The sequence below is a fragment of the Girardinichthys multiradiatus genome, chromosome 17 (genome assembly GCF_021462225.1).
Source record: "Girardinichthys multiradiatus isolate DD_20200921_A chromosome 17, DD_fGirMul_XY1, whole genome shotgun sequence".
Taxonomy (NCBI): domain Eukaryota; kingdom Metazoa; phylum Chordata; class Actinopteri; order Cyprinodontiformes; family Goodeidae; genus Girardinichthys; species Girardinichthys multiradiatus.
The window spans coordinates 23,570,324-23,586,906 of NC_061809.1; the positions used below are offsets into that span (position 1 = coordinate 23,570,324).

A 16,583-nucleotide genomic window follows, 5' to 3' on the forward strand; every position below is an offset into this window, starting at 1 on the left:
TTGCAGCGGTTTCTCTCTTTCCATTTTCAGATAATGGACAGTGCTCCATGCTCTTCCACATGGATACACTATTATAAGTACGGTGCCTCAAAGGCAGTTGGTTGCACTGGATTTAATTTAGGAATGTCAAATTAGAGGGGACTGAATACAAATGCATGCAAGCCTTGCTCTTTTTTATTTGTGCATTACACTTATAAACCACTTCATGTTCATTTATCAAAAACATTCCATTAAAACTGTGAAATTTGCGGTTTTAACGCAATGTTCAGGGGTATGATCATTTATGGATGGCAATGTGCCATTTGGCTTAGATGTCATTTAAAACGGTTATTGCTTTGGTGCTCTGCAAACCTCTTTGGACTGACAAAAAGGGTTTGTATTCTAATTAATTCTGCAATAATTGTCAGATACCGGGTTCATGCCATTTCTAAGCATCTGGTTTAATGTCGTGTTCACTCTTGACTAAAGATGACAGTTGGTTTGAAATGTTTGCATAAAGTTTCCACAATTAAAGCTGATTAGCTGCCAAAGAAAGCCCTTTTAAACTGGAAAGTTGTTTATAATGACTTTCAGTTTGTCCATATTTAAGTGATTCAGACATTTACCTAATGGTTCTAATTCTTGTTAAACAGGAACAAAAAGGCTCGGCAAAGGTTTTCAGACCTCAAACAATTTGAAATATAACAGGCTTAATGGACATAAATGCAGGAAATAAAGAGACAGGGGGACTTTACAATGTACAAGTTTATTTTAATGAACTCTTCAGTGGTTGGTAGTCACAGCACAGCTTGCATGTATTAAGCCACACACCTATTTTACACGATGACGGGAAAAACAAAGAAAAATAAAGTCTAAACCAGAGCAGACAGCCATCAATCCATCTGCAGTGATCTTTTAAACGTACTGTTCTAAAACTTCTTAAAAAAGGCCACTGAAATGCATAAAATGTTGAATGGAACGGCTGATGGTGGCGTTTCGCTTCAACCCCACAAGACTCCGCACATGGCATCGACAGTGCATGTAGACATCGTAGAAAGGACTGGGTTAGCAATATCTATTCTTTTTTTTTTTTTTTTTTTTACGTTTTACTTTAGTGACAAGATCCTGCCTATAACACTACAGCTTTTTAAAAAGAATGGGAAACAAAATTAACAGCATGCGTCCAAGATACTGAATACAATAAAAGTGAAATGTAGTGAAGCCATTACTCTTTAGATTTCACTAATATGTGAACCAAAAACAACAACAACAAAAAAAAGAAGCCGTCCCGTTGTAAGAGAGACGCTCTATTGTGTCCAATGTCCTTAAACTATAAAAGGAAAATAATTAAAGCACACCTCTTTGTTCTCTGGAATTTATATAGTTTTAATAGTAACAGACGGGATCCATAAACGCATGCCGTGTGCTGCTTCTCAAACAAAATACGTACAGGTATATACAGAATCACTCGGTACCTGCTAAAACAAAGTGAGAAATAGAGTATAAACAGACTACAAGCTTAAAATAAAAAGAACAAAATGGAGGAGAAAGTAGCGATGGAAGCTTCAGGAGTGAAAATCCTACTTCTGATGGACTCATTAAAGCATTTTTTTTAAAAGAAAGAAAGAAATGCATATTGCACATACAGTGAAAGCTTAAACTCCACCAGATCAGCGAGAATTCAAATTTTTCCCTCTTGGAGAACAGAGATACGAAGATATGGGGAGAGGATGATGTGTGCTTGTGATCTGCGTGTGAGTGGGGAGGAAAACAAATAATAATCATGATAAATTAGGTGAGACAGTGGCCACAGGGAGGAGATATTAGACAGAAGAAGCACTTTAAAAACAGGGATGGAAGGAGTGAAGGAGGGAAGCGCACAGCACACATGTACAGAGGGAAAGGAAGCAACAAAAAAACAAAGAGTCAAATAAGAGAGACGGTGGCACAAATAAAATCAGGTGAAGGATAATATCTGTTCTTCAGTGATAGCTGAGAGAGGAGATCAATGCAAGGGTTTTTCTTTTTATGTACAACTAAGGCTTATTGGTTAAATAGTTTTCAGGCTTCCCCGCCCACATTGCTCTCATACAACCCTTTGTCCTTTTTGCTCTGTAAACTCAGAGCTTCTATCAGAACAGCAGCCACACCAATCAAGACGACTACAGCTGAGGAGGATTGTTGAATGGATGGTGGCTGCAGCGGTGGTGAAGAAGCAAAAAGGGAAAGTTTGGAGAAACAAAAAAAGCAAAAGAAAGAGTCATGTCTCTTGATGTCTGTTGCGATTAATATCTAAATGTGCAATTCCATTAGTCGCTGCCATGGGGGACTAGCGGGTGCAGAAGACAGGGCAGGCGGGGTGGGTGGGTCTGTTTCTACTTGGAAAGCTTGCTAATGACTCGAATGAGCGCTCCGTTCTCGTCCTTTAGTCTCTGGTTGTCTGCTTTCAAGTCTGGGAGCATCTGAAAGGGAATAACAGGGAACACGGGGAAGGAGGGAGGAGAGAGAGAGAGAGAGAGAGAGAGAGCTTAGACGAGTCTCGACATATTGTTCAACCAGTCAGGCTGTTGTGCTATATGTTAATAGCAGCCTACAGACAGCAGTCTCAGGAGTTGCACACAATATCTCTTGTTTTTTTTTTTTGTCATAGAAAAATAGAAATACCATCTTTGATCCAAATCAAGGGGGGGGGGGGGGCACACCACAGGCCAGAGATCCTGAGAAAGCCATGCAGAATCTGAGGGGCTGCCCGTCAGCAACCAGGAAAATCACACACAGCAGGGAGGAAAAGCTCTCCTTTTTCAAACCCACTTCAAGTCAGGAACAGAACCGACTGCAGCTGTCAGAAGTTTCTATTTCTACAATATGGAGACTAAGCTCTTCCTTATCTGGCCTTGTATTGTTGACAATATCTGTACCGGATTCATTATTAAATGAGACAAGTCTGAGCTTTTATGCACATATTTGGAAGTGTGTAGAAATAAAAGAAAAAATGCAACCTGAAACCTCAGTTAAAAACATTCGCATTTGGTTAAAAATTTTTTTTTTGAAGAAATGCACAAGGAAACTCAGAATTGCAAAAGTATTAATGCCCCTTGAACTTTTCCACATTTTGTCGCGTTACAGCCACAAACTTCAAAGTATTTTATTGGGGTTTTATGTGAAAGGCTAGCATACAGTAGGGCATTATTGTGAAGTTAAAGGACAATGACACCTGGTTTTCTTTGGAATGGTCATACATTTACAGGGTTAAGCTACCAGATTTGTATATCTGGAGACTGAAATATCTGCCAGATCTTTGAAATGCTGCAAACAGGACTTGACACTTGAGTTTGACTGGGCATGTTGGAGCAGATATGTGTGTAACTGTAGCAGAGGACCGAAGTTGGAGCACCATGATTGAAATATCTGTCCCCTATTTACCCACCTTCTCATCAAAACTGACCAGCTTTCCTGTTCCTGCTGAAGAAGAGCATTCCCACAGCAAGATGCTGCCACCACCATGTTTAGCCATTAGAATGGTGGGTTCAGGGTGACACAGTATTCCTCTGCTACACATGGGACCTTCTCCACATTTGCTTGTTGCCTTCAGTTCCCCCCCTACCCACGCCGGGGACGGCTCTTTCCATCCAGGAGAGGGACGTCAACAAACTCTTCAGGAGACAGAACCCCCGGAAAGCTGCTGGACCGGATTCTGTCTCACCAGCCAGCCTGAAGCACTGCGCTGATCAGCTGTCTCCAGTCTTCACAGACATTTTTAACACCTCACTGGAGACATGTCATGTGCCAGCCTGCTTCAAGTCCTCCACCATCGTCCCTGTTCCCAAGAAGCCAAGGACCACAGGGCTTAATGACTTCAGACCCGTCGCCCTGACCTCTGTTGTGATGAAGTCCTTTGAGCGCCTTGTGCTCTCACACCTAAAAGACATCACCGACCCCCTCCTGGACCCCCTGCAGTTTGCCTACAGAGCCAACAGGTCTGTAGACGATGCAGTCAACCTAGCCCTTCACTTCATCCTCCAGCACCCACAGGAACCTATGCCAGGATCCTGTTTGTGGATTTCAGCTCTGCCTTCAACACCATCGTCCCAGTTCTGCTACAGGAGAAACTCTCCCAGCTGAGTGTGCCCGACTCCACCTGCAGGTGGATCACTGACTTCCTGTCTGACAGGAAGCAGCGCGTGAGGCTGGGGAAGCACGTCTCTGACTCCCTGACCATCAGCACTGGTTCCCCCCAAGGCTGTGTTCTCTCTCCTCTGCTCTTCTCCCTGTACAGGTCCTTCTCAAAATATTAGCATATTGTGATAAAGTTCATTATTTTCCATAATGTCATGATGAAAATTTAACATTCATATATTTTAGATTCATTGCACACTAACTGAAATATTTCAGGTCTTTTATTGTCTTAATACGGATGATTTTGTCATACAGCTCATGAAAACCCAAAATTCCTATCTCACAAAATTAGCATATCATTAAAAGGGTCTCTAAACGAGCTATGAACCTAATCATCTGAATCAACGAGTTAACTCTAAACACCTGCAAAAAATTCCTGAGGCCTTTAAAACTCCCAGTCTGGTTCATCACTCAAAACCCCAATCATGGGTAAGACTGCCGACCTGACTGCTGTCCAGAAGGCCACTATTGACACCCTCAAGCAAGAGGGTAAGACACAGAAAGAAATTTCTGAATGAATAGGCTGTTCCCAGAGTGCTGTATCAAGGCACCTCAGTGGGAAGTCTGTGGGAAGGAAAAAGTGTGGCAGAAAACGCTGCACAACGAGAAGAGGTGTCCGGACCCTGAGGAAGATTGTGGAGAAGGGCCGATTCCAGACCTTGGGGGACCTGCGGAAGCAGTGGACTGAGTCTGGAGTAGAAACATCCAGAGCCACCGTGCACAGGCGTGTGCAGGAAATGGGCTACAGGTGCCGCATTCCCCAGGTCAAGCCACTTTTGAACCAGAAACAGCGGCAGAAGCGCCTGACCTGGGCTACAGAGAAGCAGCACTGGACTGTTGCTCAGTGGTCCAAAGTACTTTTTTCAGATGAAAGCAAATTCTGCGTGTCATTCGGAAATCAAGGTGCCAGAGTCTGGAGGAAGACTGGGGAGAAGGAAATGCTAAAATGCCAGAAGTTCAGTGTCAAGTACCCACAGTCAGTGATGGTCTGGGGTGCCGTGTCAGCTGCTGGTGTTGGTCCACTGTGTTTTATCAAGGGCAGGGTCAATGCAGCTAGCTATCAGGAGATTTTGGAGCACTTCATGCTTCCATCTGCTGAAAAGCTTTATGGAGATGAAGATTTCATGTTTCAGCACGACCTGGCACCTGCTCACAGTGCCAAAACCACTGGTAAATGGTTTACTGACCATGGTATCACTGTGCTCAATTGGCCTGCCAACTCTCCTGACCTGAACCCCATAGAGAATCTGTGGGATATTGTGAAGAGAACGTTGAGAGACTCAAGACCCAACACTCTGGATGAGCTAAAGGCCGCTATCGAAGCATCCTGGGCCTCCATAAGACCTCAGCAGTGCCACAGGCTGATTGCCTCCATGCCACGCCGCATTGAAGCAGTCATTTCTGCCAAAGGATTCCCGACCAAGTATTGAGTGCATAACTGTACATGATTATTTGAAGGTTGACGTTTTTTGTATTAAAAACACTTTTCTTTTATTGGTCGGATGAAATATGCTAATTTTGTTAGATAGGAATTTGGGGTTTTCATGAGCTGTATGCCACAATCATCCGTATTAAGACAATAAAAGACCTGAAATATTTCAGTTAGTGTGCAATGAATCTAAAATATATGAATGTTAAATTTTCATCATGACATTATGGAAAATAATGAACTTTATCACAATATGCTAATATTTTGAGAAGGACCTGTACACCAACAGCTGCACCTCCAGTCACCAGTCTGTCAAGCTTCTGAAGTTTGCGGACGACACCACCCTGATCGGACTCATCTCTGATGGTGACGAGTCCGCGTACAGATGGGAGGTGGACCATCTGTTGGACTGGTGCAGCCAGAACAACCTTGAGCTCAACGCTCTAAAGACAGTGGAGATGGTTGTGGACTTCAGGCAGAACCCAGCCCCACCTGCCCCCATCACCCTCTGTGACTCCACAATTGACACTGTGGAATCTTTCCGCTTCCTGGGAACCATCATCTCCCAGGATCTCAAGTGGGAGCCAAACATCAGCTCCCTCATCAAGAAAGCCCAGCAGAGGATGTTCTTCTACACAGCCATCATTGAGTCCATCCTCACCTCCTCCATCACCATCTGGTACGCCGCTGCTACAGCCAAGGATAAGGGCAGGCTGCAGCGTGTCATTCGGTCTGCTGAGAAGGTGATTGGCTGCAGTCTACTGTCGCTCCAGGAACTGTACACCTCCAGGACCCTGAAGCGGGCAGGGAAGATTCTGGCTGATCCCTCCCACCCCGGTCACAGACTCTTTGAGACTCTCCCCTCTGGCAGGAGGCTGCGGTCCATCCGGACCAAAACCTCACGCCACAAGAACAGTTTTTTCCCATCTGCCACCAGCCTGGTTAACAAAGCCCGGAAACCACCCTGACATTCTCCCTTTCCCCCACACCCCCCCTGTTTTGCTGACAGGACACCTGTAACCTGTAACTCTAGGCGTTACATTAACGCTCAGCTTGGACTCCTGCTTTACTTGCACAATGATCACCTGCACTGTTGTACTGCTCTTGCATCTTATACTGCTCTATATTTACTCTCACTCACTTAAAACTGTGCACATATATTTATATTATATTGTAGATATGTTTATACTGTTTAATTTGTATTGTATTGCACCGACTACGCCAAAACAAATTCCTTGTATGTCCAAAAACGTACTTGGCAATAAAGCTTTTCTGATTCTGATTCAATGCTTGCGACAAACTCTAAACAAAACTTTCTTCTCGCTACTTTTACAATTAGTTATCTCTTTAACACTACCTTTGTTGTGAATCTCTGTAGCTCCTCCAGAGCTACCATGGACCTCTTAGCTGCTGCTCTAAATTAATGTCCAGGACGTCAGGTGAACAGCCCGGTCTGTAGGTTTGTAGTTGTGAAGTCCTGCCTCCAAGTTTGGCATAGTGTTTACCTCTCCTTTCAACGGCAGTTTTATCCCCGACACATCAAATTTATTTTAAGATCATGACCTGTTTTTCTTCCACTTTACACTTAAGCACTACTTTGTTTATGTTTTTATATAAATTATTTCCAACAAAGGACCCAATAAAATTGACTGAAGTTTCTTTTTGGAATGTCGCAGAAATGTGAATAAATTCAAACGGTGTGAAAACTTAACAAGGTCCTATACAGTTCATTGGCTGGTATGAGGAGGAGTTCAATCTGACACTTTGGGTCAAATGAAAGTGATGCCACAGGTAGCTACTTTCATGCAATAAAACCAGAACAACTCAAACTGATGGACTGAGCCACCTGAGGAAAGCATCAAACTAGAAACCACAACAAGGACACTTTCCTTTACAGCGCTTTGGAATTTAGATTCACATCTCCCTTTAACACACCTGAGCTTTCTTCAACTATCTTTTTAGCATGTTTATTAGTATAACTATTTTAGCAGTAGTTTTGTGAAAGCCCCTGACAGTAGCAGACTGTAAAAGGAGAGTGTCCTGCTGCAAAAAAATCAAACAGCGTCCCCAATCTGAAAACCAAAAGGCTCTGGGGAGGCAGAAGAGGAGAAAACAGTCAAGAGTAAGGCGGCTGAACACCTGCCTGTCTACGGGTGCAGGGCAGAGCACAAATGGAGCATGAGAAGAAAGAGAGGACAAAGAGGAGGAAGAGGAAGAAGAGAGAAAGAAGATGGTGGAGGACGGAGACGTGGCTTAGAGGTCGCTGGCGGGCAGCTGGCTGCAGGCCGACTGTGAGAGCTTTGCCACCACTCGGGCCAGGGCCCGATTCTCAGCCTGCAGCCGCTCCTTTACTTGCCGCAGGGCCTGAACCTGCTTTACCTGGGGGAGGTTCTGCAGGGAGGGTGGGGTGGAGAAGAAAGACAGAAGGGGAGGAGGCAGAATGTGAGAGTGGCAGGAGAGGAGAAGAGAAAAATGTGTTTTAAGACAAAGCTCAACAGAGAAAGAATTAATAAATCAAGAGGTAAGAGGGACCAGGAGGACGAGAAAAGGGAAAACAGAAAAGGAAGATTATTAGAAAATAGGACAGATTTGGAAAATAGGACTGATTAAGACCTTTCCGGTTCAGCATGATGCTTGTAGATCGAATGGTAAAGTGACACTGATGAGATCAACTAGCAGCCAAACAGCTGAAAATGACCACATCCTTTTATCACACTGATGGATCAACAAGCCAACCAGTAGTTTAATAGATTTCTTTTATCCTCTCTTCCTTCAATCAATTTTCCAGAAGAACAGTTAATTGTCCATACATGAGTCTGAACACTGATGGTCACAGATTATATATGTGGCTAAAATGTGTTCAGATGAGCAGAAGCAACACAGAAATAGACAGACAGGCTGTTAAACTTTCAGAAAATTTATATTTTACATGTCAGTGTCTAAAAGTGCCATCATAGATCACAGTTAACCTTTAATCTGATAGGAAACCTTCACAGCTCAGTTGCATATCTGAACCCCTAACCCTGTACCACTTTCTGTTCAGTAACCGCACACACAGGTGCATCTCAAGTAGTTTAAATTACTGAATTATTGAAAAGTTTATTTATTTCAATAATTCAATTCAAAAAAGGTAAAACTCATGAGGATTTACAAGTGCTAATTTCTGTATATTTTGATGATCATGGTAAAATTCTAAAGCTATTGCTGTTGCTTAAGCCTCTTTTTCTAAACACATTTTTTCTTCCACTCAACCTTTTATTAATATACATGAATACAGCAACATGTACAGCCAACTTCTTTAGCAATGACCTTTTGTGGCTTAGCTTCATTATGAGTTTTAACAGAAAGTTAAGTGGAAGGAAAACGTGCACAATAGGAATAACTTTAGAATGCTGGCTAAAATTCATTTTAGGTTTTCAACTAATGAAAACCCAAAGATTGAGGATTATGGATTGATTATTCAGTCATAACCTAAAAAATAAACTGAAATAACAGCTTGAAATATATCAGTATGGAATGAATCCATAGCTTCACTTGAATTAACTAAAATAACCTTTTATTATATTCAAATGTATTAAAGACGTAACTGTATTGTTTGTTTTTAGTGACTCACCAGTCAGTCAGTGATCAGAGCCAGTGAATCTCTACTCTTCTCCCTGTTTATCAAATGTATCAAAATGGAAAACTCCCTCTTTTTGTGGTCAGTTAACTCAACAAAATGGCTTGTTCTCTGAAGCATTTTGTTTTCAGTTTAGAAACAAATTATAAAATCAAACAGAGGTGAGAAACAAATTACTTAATGCATAATATTTGCATAATCTTGCAATTCCTTAATTTTCTGTTGCTACTACTAACTCAACCAATTTTTCTCAATGTTTGTTTTAGAAGGTCAAAAATCAAAATTGGACAATTCATTATCAGCTGGAATCCGATCTTTAATTCCCTGATCGTTGAACAGAATTTACCTTAGCACCAGCAGGGGTTGTAAGGAACAGCAACTCTCTTTGGTGCTGAAGCCTTTACAGACATAATACCTAAAATTAGCTATGTTTAGTATCACTGAGGTGTTTGATGATAACGTTTGTTCTAAAGTTGTTCTATTTTATCCTTTTAAGCCTTTTAACCTCTGATCAGCGCATCTATAACTACCAAACGCATATCTTAGGAGCACCAAATCTTACTGCAATATATGATATAAGTCTATTTCTGCATGCAACCTTTGGTACCTTAAGTTCCTCCTCCATCTCAGAAATCTTCCTTTCTAGAGCTCTTCTTTCCTGTTGGGAGAAAAAGGGCGGGTTAACACTGAACCAGGAACAAAAAAACAAAAAAAAAAAACCACCAGCAGTAGATTTAACACGTTGTGGGAGATGGTGTTGGGTGATCACACATTTCACTCGCATTTTCTGTGAGGGGTGCGCAAGCAACAGCCAAATCAGACCTAAACAGTCAGTGACTTAAACTGAAGTCAATGAGTCTGAAAACAGGAAGGTAGATGTTCAGAGGTTGCCTAAACAGAAGTCTTAAATGATTAAAAAACTCAACTGTTTGATCATAAAAAGCTGAGATTGCTCAAGGGTAATGATTTAAATACGGCTTTCTGTAAAGAGTGGATTTAAACCTCAGGACTGAGATCACAAAACAGCTGGATATGAAGTTATTAAGATTACTGATATAATTGAAATGGTAAAAGCATTAAAACACATGCACAGGATCTTTCAGAGGTATTGTCATAAAAAAAAAAAAAAAGAGATAAATACACTTCCACACATTAAAAACACACAATAAATAAGCACTCTACAGAGATGGTGACCACACACTGCCACTAATGTTTAAAAACAAGTGGAAGAAGAAACAAAAAGGTGGAGGTTCTGGGTGGAGAGCCTGATTGATGCCAGCTATCACAGCAAACGTGATCCTACAGGCAGCAGCAGAGAGGAGGCTGTACAAAGATCATACCACCACTCAGTTGGTAAGAGGGCCTGCTTGTTACCTTCAGACATAAACCCATTAGCAGTGTTACTGGGATGTTTAAAACACTTCTCATTTGACAAAAATTAGTCTGAGACACACAGGAATGATCTCGTTTTAGTTTCTGGTTATGTAACAGAGGAGGTTGCTTGGTGAAGAAGTTCATTACCCTTTTCTCCATCTCAAGCTGGGATCGGTCAGCGTAGCGTTCCTGCCTCTGCATTAAAAACACATCATAAAGCTTAAATTACATCCAGAATACATGTTTAATGATAAACAGTGGACGTGTGCATACCTGTGCGGCTTTATCTAACTGTAACTTCAAGTCTGCCAGCTCCAGATCAGTGTCGCGTAACTGGGCCTTCAGCTTCTCGTTCTCTGCTAAGATCTGCTCGTAGAGCTGAGAAAAGATGTCAAAACACGCTTACACTCACATCTACCAGGTAATAATGTGCTGAACACGTGTTGTAATAAACGATCATTTATTTTCATCCGTCACATTTGGTTGACTGTTATTTGCAGCCCACCGTCATGGGAAAATGATGGTACTCCCTCTTTCAGTTCCAAAAATAAAGAAACATTTGGTATGTTTGATAGATTTGAATTATTTTAGAACACGGTAAAGACCGGATCATTCCTAATAAGTCCAGATACCAAAAATAGTAACTGAAGGAGGGCAAATCTTTATTTTCGCATGACTGTGTAACATGTTAACTAAATTCAAAAGAAGAGGACCAGAATATGTGCTTAACTTTTGAATTTTTTATAGTTATCTAAGATTAACTGAAAAAAAGAAAGCACAGACTGAATTCATACCTTCTTGTAGTCGGTGGTGTCGTCTCTATCCAATCGGCTCGAGTACGGCCTTCGACTCTCACCGTAACTACGGCTAAAAAGAGCATCGTTGCGATCTAAATATGAAGTGCTCTCATTTCTGCAACAATAAAAAGGGGAGTAATATTAGCAATCAAATATTACAGTTGAACAACAGCATTCAAGACGTGATGACGGTGGTGCAACGTACCTGGACAATCTGTCGCTCTGTAAGGAAATAAGAAATAAAGCAAATGTGAGAAGATCAGAAAAACACAAACTTAAACAAGATTTGTCCTCTCTAATCCACCTGTATAATACTAGATAAACATGTAGTATTATGCAGGGATAATTAATTAAATATGGTTTGCCATTTTCCAGCAGTCTCTCAGTAGCTGGAGAAGCTATGATCTAAGGGGTTTCCTGTATGTTTGAGTCTCCACGCAGAGATAAACACTCGTTTCCTCTGTAGTTGCTTTGTTGCTGCTCCACCCACCGTAAGAGACGGCTAGCAGCTGGAGTTCCTCTTCTTCTCCCTGACGGCTGACTTCAAACAACAACTGTCTCCCTTTGTTAGACTTCAAATGACGCTCTCTTCCAAACAGGAAGTTCAATCAGGAACTGATGAGTTTACAAAGATGCCTTTTCTGCCTTATATTGTATCATCAGTGGACAGCTCATGACTTATTTGACATGTTTATTTTTACTAGAGTAAACAACGTTAAAATACCCAAAAGAAGCTCAAATTGTTTTATTCCTCACACAAAGCATCTCTGCTACCTCATTCATTTTTGTACTTCAGAAAAAAAACTAAAATGCAGAGTTCCTTTCCTGAGCATCCACTGGCGCTACAAGTATGTTGGATTCCTAAGGTCAACCAAGTGTCAGACTATCACAGAGATCGGAATAAAACGGGCTGACATAGAACTCAAAGAGTTAAAAGGTAAATCTCTAGGACAAGAGGAGGCCATAGCATGAGATGAGACAAAAGGAAAGACAAGAATAAAGGATAAAATCAAATGCTAAAAAAATCAAAAGGAGATTTTTATGAAAAGAAAGAACAGGACTACTTTGATTTGACTGACAGGCTGAGGTTCGTACTTGCTGCCATGAGAGTGTGTGTGAGGTTAGTTACTTGTGATTCTCCCCTTGTGCTGCCATCCTCTGAGTCCGACTGCTGCTCGGGGTCATTTTCATCACCCTGCAATTAACAAAAATGCCTGTTATAGGTCTCGCCGTCAGAATGATCAGAGCAGAACGTTTAGAGCCGTTTAGAACATAGAAGAAGGCTAACATCTTGAGTCCAGAAGGACACCCCAGTGGAGCGTCTCTTCTCGCGGGGCCGCCTGCGATCCCGTATGGAGCGGGGTTTGTCCTCCCCTTCCTTTTCCTCATCCTTTTTGTCCGATTCTGTCATTGGAGATGACATTTTGAATAAATATGACAAAATAAACCTTCCAAATCTCTCTCTATATATATTAATGGTATGCATTTATCTATTTATTTATCATTGTATAATCTTACTTAAAGACAAGAGGAATACAGACAGAGATGTAGGAAATTATAAGGCCTGTCACCAAAAACTCATTTATTGAGCTATTGACCAATTTATCAATAAATCTAAACTCAACATTTATTTTTCACTATAAAAATCAAAAGCCATTTTATCTGATTCATATATTTTAATTCCAACAGTCAACTCTGGTGTTTACTGTATATCACAAAAGTACCCTAAAAGACTCCAAGTACAGTAGTGTGGAGTCAGTCTTTGGAGATTTAACAAATGTGACCCAAATGCTGCAGCTTTTGTTTATTATTCTGATTTTGAAGAAGACTGACCTTTTTCTGTATCTCGAGAGGATCTGCTATAAGATGAGGTGATCCCCGTCAGACTGTTAGGCCTGTTGAGGGAGCTGGAACTGGAGGACAACGAAGAGCCCGAGTAGGAGGTTGTGGAGGCAGTGCTGACGGTGGAAATGGCAGAGGTGGAGGATGAAGATGAAGGCCGATAACGCTGAAAGGAAAAAGGCAATAGTAAAAAAGTGGTAATTACTGTGTCCTGTCTTATGATTCATTGCAAAGACGAAGCAGGTACCTCTTCAAAGCTCCGGTACTTTGATCGGTAATCATCCTCCCTCGTCTCCGTCTTCTCCTTGTCCTGCTTCTCTTTCTCCTCCTCGCGGGTGTTTTGGGGACGACTCCGGCCAATTGTTTTTTCAGCCTCTTGCAGGTCAGTCAGAGTCACACCCTGGAAAAGCAAGGAGAATGTCTTTCAGCAACTCCCAACAAGTTTTTATTTTTAGTTTAAACCCCAGGGCAACACACAATAGCTTAGGTTCATGTTTTGATAATAGAAGACTGCATTCTCATTTTCCCAAATGTATTTTAATAAAATGAAGGAGAAGAAGTATAAAAGCATCACTGTCAGAATGCAGAATAACTGACCTGTGTGGACCGCCTCGACTGACGGGCCTGTCTGGATCGAGCTTTCCTCTGAGACTCCGACTCCTCGTCTCGGACCGGTGTCAGGTACGACCTGATGGAGACAAAATAAAAAAAAATGTAATAAGCTTGAGTTTAAAACCTTACTCTGTTCTCCAGACTGGGTAGGGACCCTGCTGTAAAATCCCTGCATGGCTGGAAAGATCATTTTAATTTCCAGACTCTGCTGAAGAGACTTTCAGCTTCATAAAAGGGTTGAAACACTGATGTGGATGAATTAATGATTATAGTGCCGAGTGAGGAATCAAGAATTTCATGATGTTACTTCTCAAGAGTCCATGAAAAAAATCCAAAGAAGGAAACAAGTATTTCCAGTTTAAATTAAACCTTTTGTTACAATGTTCTCAAACTTATCTACAAAGAACAAAAGCCTTCCACTTAGTGTGGAGCATGCTTCTGGTGGCCACACAGCAGCATAAACTCTTTCAGAGAGGAAAAGATCCTCAGCCTTCAGCAAAAGACGCAGCTTCTGCCCACCTTCCTTATATGGGGAAGTTGCTGGAGCGGTCCAGGCTCTGAACCCGCTCCCACAGAGACAGGTGGCTTATTTCAGCACTGCTGCACTGAGACGTACTACCGACGCTACTTAAACACACCCATGCAAACACTTTCTCTCTCACAGTGTGTGTGGAAGAGGAAGTCACACAGACAGAGATTCCTGGTTTAGAACTGAGAGAAAGCATCTGGATTACGGTTTGACAGCAACACTTGAAGGTCAACATTTAGAGCTACTTTAAAAAGATTTTCCACTACATCTAAGATGCAGAAAAAATAAATAAAAAGTAAAGTCTGCGTGAGTTACCTGCGTCGTTCTGAGCCGGTGCCAGTGACTATGCCAGTGCCGGTGGTAGTGGTTAATATGGCCGTGGTGGTAGTGGTAGACGTAGTGGTGGTGGTAGAACCAGTGTTTATAGTGGGGATGACTGCAGCAGACTCCTTCTCCTTCTCCCTCTCTGCACTCTCCTCTGACCAGTACCTGTTAATTCAGTGAGCATTTTACTAAGAAAACCATTATGACCATTCATTTCAGCTGCTTTTAAGAGCAAAGTAAAGATCATGCTTCAGATTATGAATGATTTGTCTCTAAAAGCTATAATTCACAACAGGGGGAGGAGGTTTACCTGCTGGTGAGACAGGTGGAGCCAGTTCGGGTGGAGGAGGAACCCAGGCTGGAGAGGAGGCCGCGATGGCCTGTGGGCGAGGTAACAGACGAAGAGGTGGTGGTTGTTGAGGAGGAGGTGGTGGTGGAGGAGGGGCTCAGGTCCTCGTGTCTTCTTCCAAAAGATCCACTGCAAAGAAAATACAGAAAAATGTAATAATTAGTCAAATCTGTCTGCTTATTTCAGTAGGGTTTTATCTCCACACAGAGTAATTTCCTCATTTCCCCCCATGCATCTTCTCAGTTCTGCTACCGTGCACGATTCCTTTACTGAAGGTAGCTTGAAGTCAACATTCAACATGAATCTTTAGGATTTTATAGGCCTCGTTCACTGACTTCCCAGGAAACACACCGAGTCAAAGAATTCCAAGGCAAGGAGTCCAGAGCAGAGCGTCAGTGAGACCCGGACGTCTTTGCCGAACATAAAATCCAAGCAGTTGATGCCTCTTAAGGGAAAATCCAACATGGGGCTGCATGGGTGCTGGAAAAAATCCCTTATTAAAGTACTGCTGTTGGAATTTATAGCAGTTTGTCCTTTAACATTATCAGCTAGTTCACAGGTCAGATTTGCAGAGACTGAGGAGAGAAGAGTTTGTACTTGGTGGGCTGGGATGACTCAGATTAGCACAGACCTTCACAGATTAGAGAGGAAGATTGCAGAGCTGCAACTAAAGGAGGTCAGTATAAATATTTTTATTGGAAGTTTACAAGATGCGTTTCATTACATTTACATTTTTGTAAAAGTATTCATATGTCATCATGTCTTGGTAGTTTTGCAATTGTGCCATACTCTAAGTCTTTCCAGCTTTCCACCACATTCAAAGCTTGGGATATTGTTTTATAACCTATCCTAGCTATGAAGTTCTCCACAACCTTATTTCTGACCCGTGTGCTGCACTGGTCTTCATGGTGCCGGTTGATCACTAGTGTTCTCGAACAAACCTCACAGCTAATCTGGGTTTATACCACGATTTAATAACCCACAAGTGGACTCCAGCTACTCATTAGTGCTTCTATTGACAACCATGCATAGTTTTCCTTAACCCTATCATTCAAATTCCCAACAGAGTACATTGAAATTTGAAGATAAAATTTGGCAAAGTTCAGAGTTTTTGGACATTTCTCCTGTAATTAAAAGTATTTGGACAAAAACTAGAACATAAACCGAGGGAAGACATAAAACCCTCAGCAGAGCAGAGAGGCAGACAGAAAGGACAGTTGGACAGTGGAGACAGCGGTGTACCTGCGGTAAATGCTGTAAGATGGGTAGTGGGAGGTGGGTGGCTGCCAGGGTTTAGTATTACAGGTGTTAGGGTCCAAGCTGGAGGTTGACGAAGACTTGGCTGGCACGTCCCGCGTGCTGCCGCTCCGCCCTAGCGCTAGCGTATGGGACGTGCTAGCGTGTGGGGACGCAGGTGGGCAAGAGAATTAGCGGTGGAGGTGCACACACACACACACACACACACACAAACAAACATTTATATAAAAAACATACAAAACATATTTCCGACAACAAAGCTTTAACACAACGCTGCAATGCAAAGCTGGATTATA

At 42.0% G+C, this 16,583-nt stretch overlaps 1 protein-coding gene across 2 annotated transcripts in view; it reads right to left on the bottom strand.

Moving 5' to 3' along the window:
* Nucleotides 1–726: 726 nt before the first annotated feature.
* ppp1r12a (protein phosphatase 1, regulatory subunit 12A) overlaps nt 727–16,583 on the bottom strand; it is a 52,885-nt gene continuing 37,028 nt past the window's right edge. The window contains exons 13-27 of one of the 2 annotated variants that reach the window (XM_047389507.1): nt 16,273–16,425; nt 14,992–15,159; nt 14,673–14,846; nt 13,814–13,904; nt 13,464–13,616; nt 13,208–13,382; nt 12,663–12,778; nt 12,504–12,569; nt 11,580–11,596; nt 11,372–11,489; nt 10,851–10,955; nt 10,725–10,772; nt 9,811–9,861; nt 7,728–7,975; nt 727–2,441 (exon numbers count right to left, since the gene is read on the bottom strand). In XM_047389507.1, the coding sequence (XP_047245463.1) occupies nt 7,838–7,975; nt 9,811–9,861; nt 10,725–10,772; nt 10,851–10,955; nt 11,372–11,489; nt 11,580–11,596; nt 12,504–12,569; nt 12,663–12,778; nt 13,208–13,382; nt 13,464–13,616; nt 13,814–13,904; nt 14,673–14,846; nt 14,992–15,159; nt 16,273–16,425 (1,573 nt within the window). In that variant the 3' untranslated portion in view covers nt 727–2,441; nt 7,728–7,837. The remainder of the gene's footprint in view (nt 2,442–7,727; nt 7,976–9,810; nt 9,862–10,724; nt 10,773–10,850; nt 10,956–11,371; nt 11,490–11,579; nt 11,597–12,503; nt 12,570–12,662; nt 12,779–13,207; nt 13,383–13,463; nt 13,617–13,813; nt 13,905–14,672; nt 14,847–14,991; nt 15,160–16,272; nt 16,426–16,583) is intronic. The other variant, XM_047389508.1, reaches the window with a different exon arrangement.